General features: G+C 37.2%; 1 protein-coding gene across 1 annotated transcript in view; it reads left to right on the forward strand.

Moving 5' to 3' along the window:
- LOC145694394 (uncharacterized) overlaps positions 1 to 23,215 on the forward strand; it is a 622,323-nt gene that overhangs the window by 547,579 nt on the left and 51,529 nt on the right. Inside the window, exon 8 of the mRNA XM_081770569.1 lies at positions 12,456 to 13,058. Within this exon, the coding sequence (XP_081626695.1) occupies positions 12,456 to 13,058 (603 nt within the window). The remainder of the gene's footprint in view (positions 1 to 12,455; positions 13,059 to 23,215) is intronic.

Genomic DNA, 23,215 nt, shown 5'->3' on the forward strand with positions numbered 1-23,215 from the left:
AGTTAAATATGCAACAAATTTCTTTGGAAGTAAATTATAGACAGAGCTTGGAAATAAATTATACACAGAGCATAGATCCGAGCTACACATTCAGCGTATTCGCTCTTGATAAAACATATTTTCCGGCACGTGGTAGACCTTTTCCATAATGATATTCTGAACAGTGGCGGAGCTAGGGCAGAGCCCCCCCCCCAATTTTTTGAGTGACAAAAATAATTTAAGCTATTTTTGAACATGATATACCTATAGTAGTCTGGGTTCTGGCAGTCCTTCCCCCCACATTTTACTTTCTAAATCCGCCACTGATTCTTAACGAAATATTCATAGGTTTATAGTCATAATTGGCCTATAGTTCGCTGCGAGAATAGTATTTTTTTCTTTTTCTTTATGTGTACATTTTTTCTTAGAACAGAATAGCGTGTGTATTGGAAACCACGACTTGCTATACTTCTCTTGTAAAATGTTATGTGTGAAGAATGTAGAATGCCATGAAAAATCGGAAGTTGGTTTCTGGAATCCACACGCTTCCTTAGAGAAAATGCCGTCGTTGTGAAAGCCACGCCCTCTGTAACACAAGAAGGGAGAGGCATAACGTGGATGCCTGGTTGAACATCACAATCTGGTATTTGTTAGTAGGACAGGTACTTGAAGTAATTTGTTACAGTATTTCACATAGCAATGCGGCATACGTGTGTGGTTTGTCCGTTGATGATGTCATGTTTACAGGAGAAGTGGGGAAGTGAGGGATTTTGAAACGAGACATGATGGCGCCTTCATTTCTGCATACTCCCTGGGTGACTCATTCGCTTCGGAGAGCGTTACATCACTGTTGCCAGAACTAATGAACCACAAAGTTAACCGAAACAACACCATCAACAGTTACACCGATTTGATTCATTAGAATTTACCGTATTTCGAGACATTTGGTAATGGTTCTTAAAGCAAATAATTCACTTTGATTCAGGTAATGCTATGCAACATTTCTCATCTTGTTTATGTGCAGTAATTATAAGTGATCTACTTTCAATACATGTAGCGAACTTCATTGTCAACATTTCATTATTTTTTTTGTTCAAACCATAACTGTTCGATAATTCCAAAATCAGTGTCTAGAAGAAAATTATTGAAGTTTTGTTCAAGTTTGGCTTCTCTTTTCGCACCCAGGCTACACGAGACTGGGACTTAAGTTAAAAATGAAATCTATACCACCGTAATGTGGTCAGTGCTCTTCTCACGATGATATTCATCAAAGGTGCGCTCGCTATTCATTATACCAAAGGAAAAGGCGATTTACGTCCCTGTGTAATAACATGGTCATGAAGGACAATACAAAATGGTACATGTACAGTCCGCAGCAAAAAACCTGCAACATGAGCATATAAGTTTGTGAAACGACGAAGTCTTTTGCTCCAAAATAAATGTGCAGGGGTTTTTCCTGGCGTCATTCGTACCAGTTGATTCCCTACGCTGATAGGCGTAGTTTCACAATAAACTTACATGCTCATGTTGCAGTTTTTTGCTGTGGACTGTATCTATTTGCCTTTTAAATCATTTGCAATGCGATGAATTTGCAAGATGTTTTAAAAATTGTTTCAAAATATGAGAGTGGAGAAGAATGGAAATAACTTGCTGGATCGAGCGAAAAACGTTGGGGAAGAAAAGAACAATTTTAGATATTGAAGAGGTTGGGACTGGCTAAGAAGGAACTGCATCATGAGGGGCGAAAAAGATCACAATTAATGGCCGATATCAAAACAGAGAAATCGCACGTGAAGACGAAGAGGTTAGCATAAAATCATGGAGCATGGAAGCTTCTCAGTTGAGGCAAGTGACCTTGCCAGTAATGGTAGAATACCTATGATGATGATGATGATGATGATGATGATGATGAAGAATGGACCATTTTGTAAGTAGAGAATCGCGTGCGAAAGTGCAATTAAGTTTATATTTTGTGAAACTGAAAACTCAAATTGATTATCCCAAGCTGTTGTAAAGGCTTTCATCACTGGATCATTCAGAATTAATATTTTGATCTGTATGAGCTTCATACTGGTCTGCCCATCTCTTGAATGCTGTTCAGTTAAAAATTGCAGTACGAAACCTCGAAATTTTTCGAGTTTAACGTCCCATGACTATGCACGGATGATTAAGGCAAGTGAATGATTAGGGATGCGCACGAGACAAAATTTGTGGCTGTCTCGTCTCGAAAATGTGTTGTAAAAGTGATGTCTCGACTCGAAAAATGTATAATTCTCTATTGGAAGAGCCGTGTCTGGACTCGAATTTTATTAGGAAAATCCTGTGTCGACTCGTCTCGTGCGATCCCTATGAATGATGCAACAATTGGTGGAATGGTAATGTGGGACGAAACAGGAGTACCCTGAGACAACTCAGGACGCGATGTTGTTCACCACAAGTTTACGTTGCCGGGGATCTAACCAGAGACCCCACGCGAAGCTCTCTACCACTAAACCACCGTGCCCCCACTAAACTTTAAAAACAAATTTTGACATTGGATCAGTCACACAACCTTCTTTAAAACTAAAACACTGCACAGATATTTTCTTTTGCATGTGTACCTTTCTCGAAATAATAAAGTATAAATATAGCGAAAATGTTCCTTACTTGTTTCCATGTTCAGTACTAATCTGGCAATCCAATTTGGACAAGGATAAGTTAAGATGTACACTGTCATAATAAAGCTGAGAATGTTTGCAGTACTATTTACAAAGCAGTGGGGTTGGAGGCATTACTTTCTGAGTCACCCTCGTCTTATTCGAATAGTGAATTATTCGTGGTGTGAGAGGTACATACACACTAATATTATGTGCGTTGATTTATTCCTGTTTCATCATTGAATTCGGATCCTCATCGTGTTGTTCCATTAGCCTACAGGATATAACTACAACCACATATCCTCCACTCGCCCTCATCTATAGGACAAATAAATAAAATCACGGAGTTCGTCGTGAAAGGTTCCTTTGCTCATCTCTCATGCATTGAGAATCATCAACTTGTTGCTAACCATTTATTGTAGCTGAAAGTGCGCGGTTGGATTTGTTTTGTTATTCCTACGCAGTTTACTATATTTATATAACAGCTTGTACTGCAGGTCGTTGACCGTGAATAAATGATTTGTTTTAAGTTGTTTTAAACGAACGATAGGCCTACGTTCGTTGTTGAGTTGTATAAACAAAGAATATAGTACTTTTTTTTTTAATTGCATCAGCTGGAAGCACTTAGTAGTGGAAACGTTACATATCGTTTACGAGAAGTAAACAGGTCTTTGCTGTAATAACATTTTAATGGCTCCAAACTCTTAGAAGAAATCCAACGAATGTGTTGTTGTTTTCATTTGTAACTCCTGAATACATCCAGTAAGGCTTCAGATGGCAAAGATTAGTTGGATCGTGATTGTTCTTATTTATTTAGTATTTATTTAAGGAATTACTAGATATGTCCTCTAGAACCAATTTAACGTCGAATTATTCACAATATACTTCCTGAGATGGTGCGGGTTGACCCACAACGCACCATGATCGATTTTAGCTCGTGAGATACTCAATTTTTCGCAGAAATTCGGACCCACACTCCCCCCCCTTAGAATATGTATTATAATGAAAGCGATATGATAACATCTTAGTTGGGATTAGGACCTAACTATATACCAAAAGTCATTTCATTGGGCTTTGACATTTGGTCATGATGATCACACACACATAGTTACATTCATTTTTTTTTTAAATATAATAATACATATATTAGAGGTGATGGAAAGCCAAGTAGTAAGTCCTATTGTTGTTATTACAATTAGAAATATCAATATCCAGAAGTACCTGAAGTTCTTTTTTCACTTAGATATACTCATTTCAGGTAATTAAAAAAATAGAAACAAACGAAAAAGAAAGGAAAATAGACACCTTGAAAGTAAAACGTAGACAAATTCTCCAGTGTTCAGGAGATGCTGTTTACAAAGCATTTAGCAGAATGGATTGGTAAGTCAGTGGGTGGTGGGTCGGTGAGTAATAGTGGGTCATGATGGGTGATGGGTCGCAATGGACCACGTCCTCTTGACGCACTGGCCCAGTCAGAAATCTTGACCCACGATCCACTGACCACTCCATCGTTGTACTACAATAGCAACGCGAAAGGAAGGAAATCGGTCAGCGCTTATATTTAGTGGTATTATCACTGGCCGAACACGCTGACCAATCTTCGAACTAAAGCGAATTTTTAAAATTATATTCTTTGTAATAGACGGCTAGAGCGATTTGTCCGGTAAGTTCGGTAATGGAGTCACTGAAGTAATACGTCACGGGTAATGAGTGATGGCTATATACAGAGTGGCCCAAAAGTAGGCCACTGACCTACATCGTTCAAGTGTGACATTTTAGTTTGGTTTGTCTCGAGCTTAAAGTATAAGTGAAAATAAATTAAGAATAGATAAGGAAGAAACTAAGTTAATACTTGTATGGATAACAATAAATAAATGAAAAATGTAATGACCGATCAGTACCGGACTGTATACCTACTTTTGGGCCACTCTGTATATCCTGTTTAAATTATAAAATTATCTATAAAAGCTATATATATATCTAGCTTCTATGCAACCTGAACGGCAGCAAACATTGCTGGTTGCCTATGATAAAGGGACATATAGCTTTTGTTATTGCAAATTATCTTAGCCGGGTTCATTAATGAAAATCCGTTACCATCTTCACGGCTAACGGTGTCTTATCAATATCCCGTTTAAAATCTATAGCATTTCGTAGTTTCTATGCAACCAGGACGATAGTAAAGAAATGTTGGTTGCCTGCAATACTTTTATTACTCCAAACGGTCCGTCTGAATGTCCCATACATCGATACATGGAGTTGCGTGATGCTCCTTACCTACCTTAGCAATGTTGATTATGCTTGCAGGTGTGCTTACAAGATATTAGATTGAGAATTGCATTATATATATATATATATATATATATATATATATATATATATATATATATATATATATATATATATATATATATATATATATATATATATATATATATTAAACTGTTAGTGCATAAATATGTTAGTGTTGCTCCCGAGACGAGACAGAATTTCCGAAATGAGATAGCTTTTCCAATAGGAAGATTAGAAACATACATATACTTTCAAAAATGAGAGCAGTTTAACATTTAGACGCTATGCTGTATCCTCAAATTTTTAACGGTTTCCCAATCTCTCATATCTCTCATACCTCTAATGACTATATTTGACACCGACCGCTTCGCTCCAATCCCCATGGCTTTCGTCTTTCTAACATTTATTTTCATTTGTAAACCGAATACATCTAATCATTCTATGTCCCACCGAAATACCATCTTCACTATGTAGACTCTCTTGTACTATCTCTTCTAAATGGATATTATATATTATAGGTGAGATGTCGAACCCCTCTTCCAATTGTCTGTATACGTGTATAGCATTTCACAATGGTTTTTCAAGTAAAATAACAGTAAGTTACAGTCATACCGTTGTCAGAATATAACCATAATAAATAGTAAAATAAACACGCCATTGTTTTATAATATTAACAATGGTACTTGTTCGTGGTAGATTAGTTTTTACCACGACTAAATGACAGCATTTGTCTGTGATTTGATCCGAAGATCTTTTATTGTTTATTGTTATATAAAATAGTAAATAATTGAACATTTCTATTTTTATTGGACTGTCAGCGAGATTGGATGCCTTTGAAGCTTGATCAGAGAAAATCATTCAGAATTTAAATATTTTTATTTAATACTTGTTCTCCTGAATCTAAGCTAAATTGGTCCTGATTTCAGTCGTAATCTCTGATATTCAAAATAATAATTTAGAAATGTTAATATAGAGAAACATTACAGGTATTCTGGTCAGTGTTGGGTAAGTTACTTGTAAAAATGTAACGCGTTACAAGTTACTTTACTTTCTCTTAAAATGTAACGCGTTAGTAACGCGTTACTTGCCCCCAAAAAGTAACTGTTACTTTACTTCGAAAGTAACGCGTTACTAACGCGTTACTTTTAGGTCCGAAACTTTAAAGTTGTGAAAAAAATTATGACTTCAATTTTCCGTACTACTATTACTACCGCTATTATTATTATTATTATTATTATTATTATTATTATTATTATTATTATTATTATTATTATTATTACTATTTTGGTCTAGGAATTAATTCGTGCGGGTGGACAAGAGATGGCGCAACGAACGGAGCGTCCCACAGTTCCGTGTATCCACACATGTGTTGCAAACCCCTGTCATCGCGTATCGTTCGTAGTATAGGGCAGTGGATTAAAGCGTCAACAACACCAGTTTGTAGTTAAGTGAACATGGCGCAATTTGTGCCTGATAAAGTGTTTTTGCGGGGTGTCCTGCTGCGTTACTTTAACATGCAGAAAAGTGCGACTGAAAGTCATCGTATTTTGGTGGAAGTGTATGGTGACCATGCTCTAGCTGAGCGAACGTGTCAGAAGTGGTTTGCACGGTTTAGAAGTGGTGATTTCGGCTTGGCAGACCAAGAGCGAGCTGGACAGCCAAAAAAATTTCAAGACGAAGAATTGACAGCATTGCTCGAGCAGGATTCGTGTCAAACGCAGGAACAACTTGCAGCAGCATTAGGCGTTGATCAAACAACAGTCTCCAAACGCTTGAAAGCCATGGGAATGATTCAAAAGATGTCACATTGAGTTCCACATGAATTGAAAGACAGAGACGTTGAAAGACGAAAAACCATTTGCGAATTGCTGCTTCAACGACAGAACAGAAAGGGGTTTCTGCATCGAATTATTACGGGTGATGAGAAGTGGATCCATTACGAGAACCCTAAACGAAAAAAGGCCTGGGTGAAACCAGGTGAACCAGGTCCATCACAACCAAAACGAGATACTCACTGTGCAAAGGTTATGCTGTGCATATGGTGGGATATGAAAGGTGTGGTGTACTAAGAGCTGCTGCAACCGGGTGAAACTGTGAATGGAGAACGTTATCGACGACATTTAATGCGTTTGAAGCAAGCTCTGGCCAGAACACGACCAGAATGGGAGAACAGACATGATAAACTTATTGTTCAACATGATAACGCTCGCCCACATGTCGCAAAACCGGTCAAAACCTATTTAGAAAATGTCGGATGGGAAGTTTTACCCCACCCGCCGTATTCACCAGACGTTGCTCCTTCGGACTACTACTTGTTCGATTGCATGAACAACGATTTGATTGGACAGCGGTTTACTTCTTCAGAAGATATCGAAGCATGGGTCTCTGACTGGATCGCTTCCAAGGATGAGGACTTCTTTCGCCACGGAATCCGTACATTGCCTGACAGATGGGCGAAAGTGGTGGCTAGCGATGGACAATATTTTTCTTAAGGTATTTATGTATTTTGTGTTTGTACTACAGCTTCAATGTGTGCGTACCAACCGCACGAATTAATTCCTAGACCAAATCAATAAATTACAGCCCTAAGCGGCGATACATTTTATATTGTATTATTATTATTATGATGATGATTATTATTATTATTATTATTATTATTATTATTATTATTATTATTATTATTATTATTATTATTATTATTATTGCACGTTCTGAATCGCTTTATGTAAATGCAAGGACAAATTTTTACTTGATATATGAACATTTCCATATAATGTAACATTGATAAAATGCCATACTGCGTTACTCGTAGGGATGGACACGAGCGAGTTTTCTTTGACACTCGATTCGACTAGAAACAGACATCTTTGAGTTCGACCCGAGATTTGAGTTCGATTCGAAAAATTTCCTCCAACTCGACTCCAATTGGGGTCGAGTTTCGAGTCGACTCGAGCCAAATCCGGTGTGTAGTTTCGAGTACATTCTTTAAGTATATTACATATAGACAGTATAATTATTATCAATGACACTACTACTACTATAACTTATATTTTATTATTATTATTATTATTATTATTATTATTATTATTATTATTATTATTATTATTATTATTATTATTATTATTATTATTATTATTATAACACTATATAAAAAGAAAGATAGGCGTTTTGTATTTGAATACTAAAAATCTAGTTGATTGCCAACCTCGGTAGTCGTGAAGTCTAGGAGTCAAGGACATTGTTCACGAGCTTCTGAATTTGGGTTGAGGGTCTAGGGTGAGTATTCGGGCTCGAGCCAAACTGTTAAATGTTATAGGGCACTGGCCAAATATCTTCAAAACTGCTCGGCCCGGGTTTAGAATTGCCAACGACTCGAGCAGCTCAGCTCACAGCTCATTCACTATCGACCCGAACCGAGAAGTGAGCCGAGCCAACAGCTCACCCAACCGACTCGGCTAGAGTCCTCGGCTCAGTTGAGTCGAACCGAGCATATGGCTCATCCCTACCAAGCCAGCTCGAGCCGATGGTTCACCCCAAGTGAGCCTGCTCGAGCCATCTTCTCAGTTGAGCCGAGCCGAGCTGAGCTTGTTATAAAAAATCTCTTGTGGTCTTGCTATCGAGACGAGACGAGATGCGAGCCGTGTCCCCTCTCGTGAGCAACACTAAAAGTATTCCATATTACTGTTTAGCTTACATTTCTCATGGCTTTCGTTTTCCAGTGTAATCAGGCCATTATTTCAAGACGACTTAAAACGAACGAGCCATTTATCAAACTCGACTGGACTCGAAACTCGACGCGAAAGACTGAATCGAATCGGAACTTGACTCGAGGATATTAGCTTTGACTTGACTCGAAACTCGACTTGAATTCGAGTCGAGTCGAGTTTTAGCTTGACTCGTGCTCATCCCTATACGTTAGAAAAAATGGTTGCTTATTATTATTCTGTTAAACTAATTATATAATAATAACAATGTTGTTATGTAAAATTAAAAATAAAGAATTTAGAGAAACATTACACTACTCTATAATCAACGGGACTCTAGGATAAGCAAACTGATCTGAAAGAACTCCAATATTACATACCATCAGCAAACTATTTTCTAATAATAAAGTAGGCCTGCTCATCAGAACACAGTTTATTCATATTAACACCTTACTGTAAATCGTTAATTATGGCACCCTAGTTGTTGATAAATATTTTCCGCTGCAGCACTTTAGACACTTTGCCTTTCAATTCTGTCCACCATCATCCTCAGCTTTTAAGAAGAAGTATCTTTCAAATGTTCGAACGGTAAAATATTTTCGTTCTTCATCTTTCTAAAACCAACACCAATTAAAGTAAAATAGACTACCTGTATCATTGCACTCTTAGTTCACTCACTGAATGTATTGATTTGGAGCTGTCAAAATCTACGACAAAATCTTCCAGGTGCTTGCAATCAGTACACATGATTTCCCTAAGGCTGTCCTCATCTTCAAAAAACAGGAAGTGGCACTACGAACTTATCTGTTTCTCTGTGTGTCTGTGACTGTCGGTCACTGACATACGTAGTTCACGCTCGATTGTTTCATTCTGAGAAATTCACTTACAGGAAAGAAACATTTGTTTCCGAAAAAATATATACATATACTGTAGTTACTCATCCGAAATGTAACGCGAAAAAAGTAACGCAAACTAGGTACGTTACTTAAAAATTTGTAACGCGTTACCGTTACAGTTACTTTGGAAAAAATGTAACGCGTTACTAGGGAACGTTACTTAAAAAGTAACGCGTTACAAGTAACGCGTTACTTGCGTTACGTTACTTCCCAACACTGATTCTGGTATTGGAATAGATCACATGGCGGAAAGTGAGAAACTTGCGTGCACCACGGTCCCCAGCTGACCTCTTTGCCTTCACGAAGGAATTTTCTATTGTAATACTGACCGTCAGGTGTAGCATCTCTTTCCCGTCTCTGTTTCTTCCAACGAACACACTAGCACGCCCCTCATGGCGTATTTCATTTTAGCCAGCATCTCAATCAGTTTCTCCTCCTATTTTTAATTCGATCTAAAATTGTTCTTATCTCCTTTACTATTTCTAAGACCTTTTTACTAGTTTTCCATTGGCCATTGATATACAAGCAGAATAAACTCGTTCAACTTGATTGAAGTGATAGGTAGCTATAGTTTTTAAAGTTAGTCTTACAGGAGATTGAGGTTATTTGAGATAGGGACCTATAGTAGTTTAAGGGTCTTCACTACAGCGAAATTAAACTACCGCTAATTTTAGAGTTTTTCTGCCATACCTTCAAAACCAATAGAAATATTCGAAAAGCAGAAACGTAGTAAACTAGACAATACAATTTTGCATGTGATACATTTACCACAATTCACCTATCTGCTTTTGGTATGCCGCTATTTACAGAACCCGCAAAAAATGTTAAATCTAGTCTACAGTTGCAAATCGAAAGCAGATAGATGAGTTGTGATAACGGTATCACATGGAAAATCGTATTGTCTAGTTCACTACGTTTCTGCTTTTCGAATATTTTTATTTGTTTTGAAGATATTACAGAAAAACACTAAAATTAGCGGTAGTTTAATTTCGCTGTAGAGAAGACTCTTTAAGTTGGAACTAGGGATGCGCACGAGACAAGATTTGAGGCTGTCTCGACTCGAAAAATCTATATTTCTCTATTGGAAGAGACGTGTCCTGACTCGAATTTTGTCAGGAAAATCCTGTCTCGACTCGCCTCGTGAGCATCCCTAGTTGGAACTAGATCTTGCTAATTAGTTCAATGGTTTCCATCCAGGTACCAAACTCGGTACCACGTACACCAAAGATGCATGCACTAACCACCAAACCAGCTGGGAAACCTCGGTAGCCTCAGTAGAAAATGAGCAGTGGATATACAGGGTGGCCCAAAAGTAGGTATACACTCCCCTGCTGAGCGGCACAAGACATTTTTATATAATTTTCTTATTGTTATCTGTTCAGGTAGTGACTTAGTTTCTTTATTATTTGTTCTTAATCTCTCTTCACTCATACCTTAAGCTTGAAACAGACAGAAGCAAATAAACTAATTATCTTAATAAATGTAAAATGTCATACTTTGTAGGATTGTATACCTACTTTTGGGCCACCCTGTATAACGTTAGTTCTAAGTTTGTGTGATCTTGGCGACATTCTGTTTATAAATTGTTTTATCCTCGTACTGTTGTCTGTGTGTGAAATCACAGGCAGTGTTGCCAAGGATGATAATAAAGTTATATCATAGCAGAATCCAAAACCTAACATAATCGTCTCAATGGTTAGCGCTTGCCTCTGATGCGTAGGGTTCCTCCTTATATCCCCGGACAAGTAAGTTTGTGGTGGTCTTAGGTTTTCTCGGATACTCTAGTTTCCTTCCACATTCTCATGACACCAATTCTTCCATTATCGTTCAGTTCCCTTAATCATCCGTCTCCCTTAGCGTAAAGAGCATAATCATAAGACGTTAAACTAAAAGATTTCATTTTATTTTAATTTCCATCACAATCATCATCAGTAGCTTACGCAGGAATTTATTTCGGGAGGGGTCCAAACTTAATCTGAGGGTATTTTGTATTAAAATTCCTAAAATTAGGCTAAATTTACACAAAAGTCGAAATTTTGGAAGGGGGTTTCGGACCCCCAGGACCCACCCCCTGCGTACATCCCTGATAGTCATACATGATAAAAACCACTGGTGTCTCTGGGATGTAAACTTTGGGGGGGGGGACATCAAAGAAATGATTTATTATTCCTGTTTATTATTTTTGATTCCATTCGTTACTTTTCTGCTTACCCCCCTGTTATAATCGTTTCAAGCCTGAATATCATATTTCAAATTATTATTATTATTATTATTATTTATGTTATTCTTTAGTTAGTAAATAAATTAATTTAGAATAAAATATTGAATATTTTGTATTCCAAAATATTGAGGGGAACGCATCCCCCTCGACCCTTCCGTCAGAGACGCCCGTGATAAAAACGTACTATAATCCCATACCAAAAACAAATCCTGTTTCTATTGCCCTGTTCGATTTATTGCTTGAATTAAGTGTATAATTAATTTGTACAATTTGAGTTTGTGATATATTCCCGTCTTCTGGTTTGTGGTTCGATCCCAGAACATACGAGTTTGTGCCTTACAATACTATATCGGTGAGTTTTCGTAGGATTCTTGTATTGGCTTTCACATTTTCCTCCCATCAATTCTACCATATTCATTTACTTTCTTTTAGACTCTAAATAAAAGATCTATTTCCATCCAACTTAATGGGAGAACTATTTAATTGACAATTCTGGTTTAGAAGAAAATTACCACGTGAATTTTTCGTCATCGTTTAGACGAAATCTCCCCTCCGATCTTTTTATCGTTGATACAAAAATAGATTTTTCTGTCAGAGTACGTGGATGATAAACAGATTGTGTTAGTTCATTTAAATAACTTGTGACTAATATGTCTTATGTTGCTTTGTGTACTATATGCCCTGGGACTCCTGTTTCCCTCACAGTGTTGTTTCTTTTGTGTTTCAGATAAGCTTGAGCTCGTGAGTGAGGCGTTGGTGAAACTCTCGAAGAAGCAAGGTTCTACGGATAACATCACAGTTATCGTGGTGTTCCTCAGGGACCCAGCCGAGCTCGCCTCCCAGATCCCGAGGTTGACGGATGGACAGAGGCTGTTGAACGGACCCAACATGGAAACCAGCTATAACCCTTTCCTCAATGGACCGGACACCAATAAAAAGAACCTCGTAGATCTCGACAGTGCTGAGTCTCAGCTCACCAATTTCGCCAGTTTTGCGACGAAACAAAATGGAGACCACCTCCTGGACAGCACTGGAAGTCCTCCTGCGAATTTGTTCCTAAACCACGAAACGACAAACGGCGGCGACGATGTGTTGGCGGCGTTTGGTGGCGACTTAGGTCCCGAAACGAACGTTGATATTGACGATTCAGGTTTCATCTCCCCAGCTGCGACCGGCAGCGCCTCCGCTGCGGCGACTCACGAAACTACAACGAACATGTTGCATTTCTCGGAAGAAGTGTCGGACATCGAGTTGCAGCGTCAGCAGGGAGAAGCCTTCGACCCTGTGAGGGAAGCCAGAGAAGAAACTCCCACTCCTCCCGCAGATGAAGGTAGGTTGTTCTAAGAATAAGATCTCTCGCTATCAACGTTTAACCTTAGAGTTATGGTATTTTTAGCAGATCTCTCTGTGATTGAGTTATTACAACAGGAAATCGAACTGCGTTTTCATCTTGTGATTCTTCCATTTATTTATTTATTTATTTATTTGCGAAAGCCAATTTTAAGAACGAAATTTTTTCGTAGTATCTACTAACATAAAAACATAACATCGTAGTTTCCACGTTTATGTTATTGCAGTGGTTTTCAACCTTTTTTTTCCTCCGCGTACCCCTAAGAATAAATTCTCATTCAAGCATTTTCCCCCAGATTTAAGCTACCCTTAATTTCAATTACAGGTAAGAAAATATGAAAAATAATTTAGAATGTAGTCCTACTATCATTAAAAAGAAACTAGGTTTACTAGAAACAGTAGAACCATGCATTAAGTTTAATAGAAGTATATTATTTCAAATTGTACATGTCCTCGAAGAAGTCATCGCTTATCTCTTGAGGCATGGGCATCGTTCTTGGGGGCCCGGGCCCACCTAAAATCTGCTTCGTCCCCTCTGTTTGTATTAAAATTGTTTCTGCTTTCTTGTATATGATATCTGACAACGATATGCCCCTCCCCCAGTTATCAGAAATCAACACCACTGCTTGGGGATACGCAGTTCCCAAGTTGTATACTAGTGTTACTGCTACAAATATCATAATTATTTCTATAATTTTGGTATATTAAAATGTGATACAAAATAAACTTTGAACCTTTCGTGTTGGATGGCTGGGATGCTTGTATTAGATGCGTATGTCGCGGGTTTAAACTTTGCCCGAAGTCCAAACGCAATTAATGATTCGGATATCAATGAAATGGTAGTTCCCCTTCCTGGTGGCCTTGTTCACGTAAGGACACAATTTTCATTTTGTTGGTAATCCTGCCCATAGACGCTTTGTTTACAACTAGCTGTAAACATCCGTCGTTGCCGGATCCTAATTTAAAAAAAAAAAATGAGGGCAGCGGTGGCTCAGTGGTAGAGCGTTCACCTCTGGTGCTTGGGGTCCCGGGTTCGATCCCAGACCCCGCCAAGTGAACTTTGTGGTGGACAAACACCGTGCGCGTGGGTTTTCTCGGGGTTCTTTTGTTTCCTCCCACTTTCTTCATTCCACCATTTTCATTCATCACTCATCATCACCGTCTCCTTTAGTCTAACCGGCATAACCGTGGGACCTAAAACTTAAAGATTTCATTTCATTTCATTTCCTAATTCAAAAACTGAATCTATATTTGGAGGACACGTTGGCTCAGTGTTAGTGTTCACCTCTGATGCATTGGGTTTCTGGTTCTTTCCCAGTTTGCGCCAAGTGGGCTTTGTGGTGCACAAACAGTGTTCGTGGGTGTTCTTGGGTTTCTCCAGTTTCTTCCCATTTTCTTCATTCCACCATAGCTGAATAATTGAATAATTTCTCCTCAACTATTTCATTGCCCGGGTATTTATTCTCTACTGTTATGTAAACCCGCACAATCACGATGTAATACTGGTTGCATACCGACAAGGCAAACTAAAAATCACGAGAATCGTGCATACATTTTCGTTTCGCAAATCCGACCCTTCCGAGCCGAAAATCAGAAAAAAGGCTTCGTAGGCGATAAGATTTGGTGAAAGTTTGTCTGTGTACACAATTTGGTGGCCCTGAGTCAATGTCTTTGGTCTGTGATTCGCGGGCACATTAAAAAAAAAAAAAAAAAAGGTCCGGGACTTAAAATTTTTATTAAACTTTATATTATGATGTTGCTCACACCTGGGATATTTGTTAATATTACGTAGAAATTTAACAAATTGAGAAGAATAGAATATAAACAAATGAAAGAAGAAACATCAAAATAATCAACCTTGGCTGAAAGAGGAATCACTCATCCATCACGTTAGGTGAATGCTCAATTCATAATATTAGGCCTAATTGTGTAATCGTATTTTTTTTTCGAGTATCTCCATTTACAGCAGTACTGCATTGTTGTAAATGATAAACTTATTGTTGTAAACATGTAATTCATCATTTAATTTTAATGATATGTAGATCATATTAAAAATCATGTGATTTCATTGGGGGACGGGAGGGCGCTGGGAGTGTCCAGTCAGTTCAAGGGTTCCGAGACGCCAGATAGACTGAGAAACACTACTTTCGGTTAATCCTTTCTATGCGGAGGACATACATTATTATTATTATTATTATTATTATTATTATTATTATTATTATTATTATTATTTATTATTATTATTATTATTATTATTATTATTATTATTATTATTATTATTATTAAGGATGACAATATATGGGGAAAAGAATTTATTATTATTAAACTGCCTAATGTCCAGTTAAGAACGCTATTAAAAATTGAATGTTATGTTAGCAACAATGTTGCTGTTGGTATATGATTCTTATTTTTTTCCGTAAGGGTCGGTAAAATCTAGTTTGGTGCAGTAAATGGTAAAGAAGATTGGACTTCATATGTTTATAAATATTCGCTTATCCACAATTTCTTTTGAACAGTATTTACATTTATTGCGTAACACCGTCGACCTTAAAAGTCATTCCAATTAAGATGAAACAGATCTGAAAATACAATTATTCCAAACACTTTTGAATTTATTGCCTCTCAGGGGATGTTCACAATGAACAGAATTCGGTTGGTTGAACTGGAGTCTTAACATCGCTATTCAGAAGTGAGTTTCTATAAAATGGTGCCTACTCCATGCAGTGGGATTCGAAATTACTACTCGCATTTATATCTTAAGGCGAGCACCATCACCACTGGGAATCAAACTCAGGACCGCGCGATCAGGAAAGGGTGTGATCAGTCTTTGAATTTTCGAAAGTCCAAACAGCCCAGTCTGAACTGTGAAATTATTTTTAAACTGCAAAGACGTCAATGCTTGTTCTACTGCAGTCTCTTTCATATAGTGTTGCCCACGAGGTTCGAGAAACTGCTCGTCTCACTTTCATATAGTGTTGCCCACGAGGTTCGAGAAAGTGCTCGTCTCACTTTCATATAGGTTGCCCACGAGGTTCGAGGAACTGCTCGTCTCTTTCATATAGTGTTGCCCACGAGGTTCGAGAAACTACTCGTCTCGTCTCAGAATCGAGACGAGAATGTATTCTCGTCTCTTAGGCAGCACTAATTGATAGCACAGATTGCTGCTCCCATTCTCTGTAAATTATACGGGGAGAACAAGAAACAAACCTGATGTTGAAGAACAGGATTATCGGTGGTTTTTCACACACATTATTCGTGCATTTTGTAACTTAACGCTGACAATACCAACACCACTTTATTAAATTTAACTATTTTTTTTAAACAAATCAATGTAATCGTTAAGTTTTTAACGTAAGTTACAAATCTGGTTATTCTACGCGTGCTGATTAGCTGGGAAGGCGTGCTAAATCTAAACATGTAGAAGCAATTGTCAGGTGCTGCCATCTGTTGATTGTATAATCTTTTAAATATAATATACTCTTGATCAAATCTTCAGATCAGTTTACATTGAAAAACTAATTCCATAATGCAAAAATAAAAATGGCTAGATAAGTCGCATTTTTAAAAATAGATAAATGACATTAAAAACACTCGAGATAAAGTGCCGGTACTTCATACCATTGCGTACCACGAGAAATTCACTGATGATAAGTATATTTAAAGATTTTGGTGGGTGTTCAAGATTTTGGAACAAGACGTACATATTAATAGTACTCTGTTCAAAACTACGTGTAAGCGAAATTTGTAGCGGTAATATGTGTCGTTAATTTGATGTATTTTTGTATTTTGATGTGAGTAAACTTCGAATACGTAACGAAAGTCTGAAATAAGAAACTCTTTTACAAAATTAAGTAAATATTTAATAGGAGAAAGCTTTTGGATTTGTAAGTCACTCGTGCGTTAGAAACAAGAATAGTAATAGGTTCTACTTGAAGGTAGAAAATATACAATTTTTGCAAAAGATATTTTTTTCCAATTTCCAAAGACAGAATCTCATTTCGGGCACCTACTCTCTCTGTGTATGTTTGTTATGTAAATAATTGTCGAAAGAAAAGATCTGATAAGAGGAACCGGGGTGGCTTATGTCTACACAGCCTGTTTACTCGTCAGCCGGTTTTGCCCAGGATCGTGAAACAGTTTCCATGGCAACCGGCGCTGTAACGATGTAAATGGTTGGTGAGGGATGGAGTGGAGTCTGATGGAGTGGATAAAAGTGCATGGCAGTTGCAGGCAGCATCCAGTTTTTCACAGAGAAACATAACTTGTTACTCGAATCTCTCTTTCATTATGGGTGCTTCGATATGCAATATCACTGTCCAGATATGTATTTTGCCATCAAATCTAGAAGTAAATTGCTTTGTTTTTTTTTTCCCCTTAGGGATGAATCATGTTAGGAGACCATATAGTTTCTCTGTTTCGTATCACTCTAAGCAACACGGAACAAAGTTTAATACAGGGTGGACGATAAGTTAGTTGGCAAAATTGCAGTTTTACTGTGAAGTTGAAATACAAACTAAAAGTAATTCAGATAACTTATTTTACTCTAAAGAAATGTACTCCGGTATATATATATATATAATATGCCTACAAAAAAAATAAACTGTTTTCCATTCTGTTTCATCTTCATAGCACTGAAGCTCAAGTTTTCAGAAATTTTCAGGGAGGTTTTCAATGCAAATTGGATTTATTTCTTCAAATATTCCATATCACGAACTCTCACGAAGACTTTTTTTTTTTTTTTTTTTTTAATATACCCAAGACGGAAATACTATTAGGGTAAAATCTGGGGAGCATAATTACAATTACGCCCATATTTCCACCACGTTTGCGTTACAAAAACACGCTGTTCTGTAGATTTCGTTTAATTCATGGCTTTTCGACTAACACCACCAACTAGCACCATCATCAAACTACCTTAATACCAGAGCGCACTCACTTGGGGGTCTACCGGTTCCCTACGCCCCGAAAGCAACCTTAACTCGAAATATCTTTGTACATTTTCTTAATACTGTAATATTATACTTCCTCAACAGAGAATTGATTGATGTAACAAAGATTTGACCGTACACTTTATCGATACTCTTTCTTATAAATATAGTGTAATGTTGCATATTTTTTGGTGAGAATATATGACATGACTTACCAAGTACCTATCGTCTTGTTGGATGTAATCGCCCCGCGTTGCGTTTTCACTGACATTCTTGCTTTTTGTGCGAGCGCTCTCGGGTTTGATACCCGCTGGGGATGCTCGGTCTAAAAGATGTAATAGCGTTTTCACGTCAGTCATCCTGCGTAAGTTTTTTTTTCTGTTTTTTCCTAATTCACACCAGGTAAATGCTGGTATGGTTCCTAAAATACAGATCCTAGGCCTCTTCCTTTCTTCAACATTCCCCGGAGAGGGTGCTCGCCGAGGGACATGATCCCTCATACGTGACGAGCTGAAGGCCAGAGATGCTGGTAATAACCACAAATATGTATAAATAAATAAAAATAAATAAATAAATTTATTTTCGGATGCAGGATAACACAAGTTCAGTACTACATAGGCGTAATGGTGGCTTCCCCCCAAACTTTGCACCCCTCCCCCCAAAATTCTGGATGCACGCCCGATTAGCACCACGATAGGACTCAAGCCGAATTATGGGAAGTACTGCTTTATTCAGGTAGCTATTGTGCGTTCCAAATCGGAGCTTAGCTGGTGCCAACTGACTTAAAGGCTATATTCTATTTAAACTTAAGTGTTTTCACTGCAGCGAAATTAAACTGCCGCTAATTTTAGTTTTTTTTCTGTAATATCCTCAAAACAAATATAAATATTCGAAAAGCAGAAACGTAGTGAACTAGACATGATTTTGCATGTGATAACGTTATCACAACTCATCTATCTGCTTTCGATTTGCAACTGTAGATAGATTTAGCATTTTTTGCGGGTTCTGTAAATAACGGCATACCGAAAGCAAATATGTGAATTGTGGTAAAGGTATCGCATGCAAAATCATATTGTCTAGTTCACTACGTTTCTGCTTTTCGGATATTTTTATTTGTTTTGGAGATAGTACAGAAAAACTCTAAAATTAGCGGTAGTTTAATTTCGCTGTAGTGAAGACCCTTAACTTAATGAATAATAGGCGCTAGTGTTTAGACTTCCAGACTTACACTATGCTTGAATGTGAAGTTTTAAAGTTTTCTGTGAACGAAAAAGCATGGACGCTTTAGAGGTGTTTTCACCAAGCTTCATATAATTGACTAGTATAGTTAAGTCATTCTCCGTATTTTACAATATTGCCGAACATTTTTCAAAATTCATTTTATAATTTGAAATAGGCTACTGTGAAAAAGAAGGCGAATGTCTCGATTTTCTATATTATTTTTATTAAAATGAGTTTTGAAGCGAATATCACATTGCAGAAAACTTCTACTCTAACTATAAATTTGGATGTCTCTAAAGTACAAAAGTATGAAAGAGTTTAAACTAAAGCCAATATTTTGTGGGTTATTTTATGACTAGAATAAGAAAAAGAAGTATGCCTATTGTTCAGAAACCTGTAGCTGATATAAGCTATCTTAAAAGTGTTAAATATTCATACACCCGAAGTACGTGATAAATACCATGGTGAATAAAACCACATGCTTTTTGAATGTGTGTGTATGCTAGTTATATTTAAAGAGAATGCTTTTGTCGAATTCAAAAGCGGAAATGATGTCATCCTACCGAGAAAGTTGTCTGCTGATGCCATCTGGTGAATCATCTCTTTTACGTTTGAATTCGTGTTATTTATAAATTCTCATTTACATAGTACGTACTTACGTAATGATCAATATGGAGGAAAGGGGTTAAAAAGAATTGAAACGTCAAGGTCTTAACTCTTGAAATAGGAAGGCTTGGTTTGGCCCATTGTTCTCGTAAACGATTGATTGTTTTCTGAGAGTAATCCGTTTGCTCTCTTCATCATAATTCCCCTCTTAATCACGTCTCTCTCTCTTCATTGAGGAAACACTAAATGTCTGTTGCATAGCAAGAAAATTGTGTTGTGGCTCTGATCATTAAGCAGTTGGTTAGTGGATAGCGTTATTGCTTTACAATTGGGAGATCTCGGGTTCAGATTCGGTCCAAGGGTTCTCCAGTTTCCTCCCATATTCTGGTCCTACCATTTTTTCCCAAAATCATTCACTTTTCGTTAATCACCCGTTTTCTTCTAATAAAAAAGAAAAGTGGGGTGCTAAATTAAATTAAAGATTCTATTTAATTCCTTTAGAGCCTGGTAATCTGACTGAAATTTTCATCAGTTTCTACTAGGCAAATGTCGGGATAATTCTTTCTAATTATAGGTTCTAGTGGACTTCTCTTCTTTCCACTGGCACTGTCCTTGATTCCAGTGTACAGGGTGGCCCAAAAGTAGATATATACAGTCCCTACTGATCAGCTCACTGTGTTATTATTGTTATCAAACAGGTAGACGTAGTTTCTTTATTATTTGTTCTTAACGCCTTTTTACTTATAATTTAAGCCCAGAACAGTCGAAGCAGATAAATCCATAAATTAGAATGTTATACTTGATCAATGCAGGGGTGTATACCTACTTTTAGGCCACCCTGTATATTTCCCATTCCTTTCTTATGCAGGGGTGTATACCTACTTTTGGGCCACCCTGTATATTTCCCATTCCTTTCTTCTTTCCCCTGGTAGTGTGATCGCCGAGGGACGTCATCCCTCATATGTGACGGGCCTAAGAAGCCTAATCACTGTGAAATTAAAATACCGCTAATTTTACCTTAATTGTGTGATATTTTGAAATAGATAAAAGATAATCGAAATGTGGAACAAGAGCGCGCTAGACAATATTTTGTATGAGGTACCGTTATCACAAGTCACTTAGTAGCTTTCCGTTTGCAGCCGCGAAAATAAATGCCGATTACTAAATGGCTGAAAATCGAAAGCAGATAAGTGAGGCGTGATAACGGTATCTCATGTAAAATAATATTGTCTAGCGCGCTTTTGTTCCACTTTTCGATTGTCTTTTAAACTATTTGAATATATCAAATATAATTACTATAAAATTAGCGGTATTTTAATATATCAGGATGAGGCCTCTTAAATGGCCATAGATGCCGAATGCCCAGAAATTTTCTTTTAGCCTCCAGTGTAACTTGCCTCGGAGGTTGTATAGAAAAGTTGAATCAATTAATAGCCGAGAAAGCATAGCATAAAACCAAATTAAACTAACATTACAATCCAAGAAAACGTGTCATCAATAGTTGAGGTTAGCACATGGGCTTCTAGCATTGTTGTTTCTGAGTTTGTAGAAAAGAGTTGAATGTCTTTATATTGACGTAGCCTTTTTTAATTGTGTGATGATTTCCCTCGCTGAATTGGATTGGTCAGAGTTTTAACTTCCTTCTTCAGCAGCGAAATTATATGAGACATGAACATGCAGTTTAACGTGGCATCCGAACCACATGGCCACCCAGCGGATAGAACTAAATCTAGTACAATCTTTAGTGAATATAGCTTTATTTGTGAAATCACGTGCGTGTATGTAGTCTTAATACAACTGTACTGTATATCACCGAATCTATGTATATAAACTGTGTTTTGCACTCACTAAACAATCAATTTTTAAAAGTCAAATTAGAAGATTCAAATTTTAGTTTTACAACTTTCGTTTCGGCCGCATATCTTAACGAGACTCTAAAATCAGTTCTAAAATGTTTATCGGTCTAAAGCAGGGATGTATGCATGGGGTGGATCCTGGGGTTCAGTCACCCCACCGAAATCCCCATTTTTCTGTAAATTTAGCCTAATTTTAGAGAATTTTCAAATTGTAATATAATTTATTGTCGCATTGAATTTGGGTCCCCCTCGAAATAAATTCCTACGTGCATGCTTGTTTAAACCTATTCAAACCCAACGCTCTGCCCATGTTGTCTACTGGTTCCCGTGAAGTTACCGAAGCAAAGTGGAGCGATATCTGGGCAGAACTCGGAGACGTGGCCATTTTGGTAAACCACACGATATTGACATTGCAGCTTGTAATGAGCGTGGTGAGGACAATTGGGGAGCTACTCCCGATCAACGCCGACACGCGATTTTGGACATCTGTTAGTTTGCCCAACTACATTTGTAAGTATAGGCTTAAAATAGTTCGTGGAATTGTCACATAGATGACACTAGAATAAATAAAAACAACTGCTACTAATCGAGAGGAAATACATTCTTACTTGATTCTAATATTTCTAAAAACGTGTTTACAAAATCTAAACTTATACGTTTAGATAGTACTATTTAAGGAATATAGCGAATTTGACACTACTGCCATCTATTTGACAGTTCTAGCAAATACTTGCAAACTACACACCACTGTTCAAATATTGTACTCCTAAATTACCTGTAGCTTTAATGTTCTTCAGATTTTTTTATATATATAATTATTAGACTTTACATATTAGACTTTATTTATTATTAGACTTTACAAGATAGGAAAGTTGTGCGGAATATTTTTCAATTCTCTCTCTTTTTTGCAGGAATAAAAGAAAATTCTTTTTCTTGTCATTCAAGAGTGATCAGTGTCTCTATCTGATTCCTTTTTAGTTAAAAAATACTTTGTATTAGTTTGCCGTAGAGTGGCGAAAATAATGAGGAGGATTCTTTTCTTTTCTTCAAGATGATGTAAATTTATCATATACAAGAACATTTATAATACGTGATCGTGTTAGAATGTTTTAATGACTAATTTATTTTGAAAATTTACATAAAATAAAAGTGTTTTGCTTTCAGTTTCATCTTGTTTTTTCTGTAGTAAATAGAGTAGCTTTGAATAGTCACAGTATTTATTAACAATACTTATATACACAGTGCGTTCAGTAAGTTCTGGTACTATCTCGAAATAATATACTTAATGCTGCTAGTTTCTTACATACATCCCTTCCCGCGCTACACACTCACAGGAGCAGTCATAGAGGCTCTGGAACGCTCTAAGAAAGTTGTCTACTGGAATGCTGTTCATCATTGCCACACATTCGCTTGAATCGATGCAACAATCACAAAACACTCATTCCTCCACGTTGAGGGCAGATTTAGGCTTAAGCTGTGCATGAACGTCTTGGGGCCAAATCTAGCGAATATGGGAGTGTTCATGG

The sequence above is a fragment of the Thermobia domestica genome, chromosome 9 (genome assembly GCF_964235325.1).
Source record: "Thermobia domestica chromosome 9, izTheDome1.hap1.1, whole genome shotgun sequence".
NCBI classification, from domain to species: Eukaryota; Metazoa; Arthropoda; class Insecta; order Zygentoma; family Lepismatidae; genus Thermobia; species Thermobia domestica.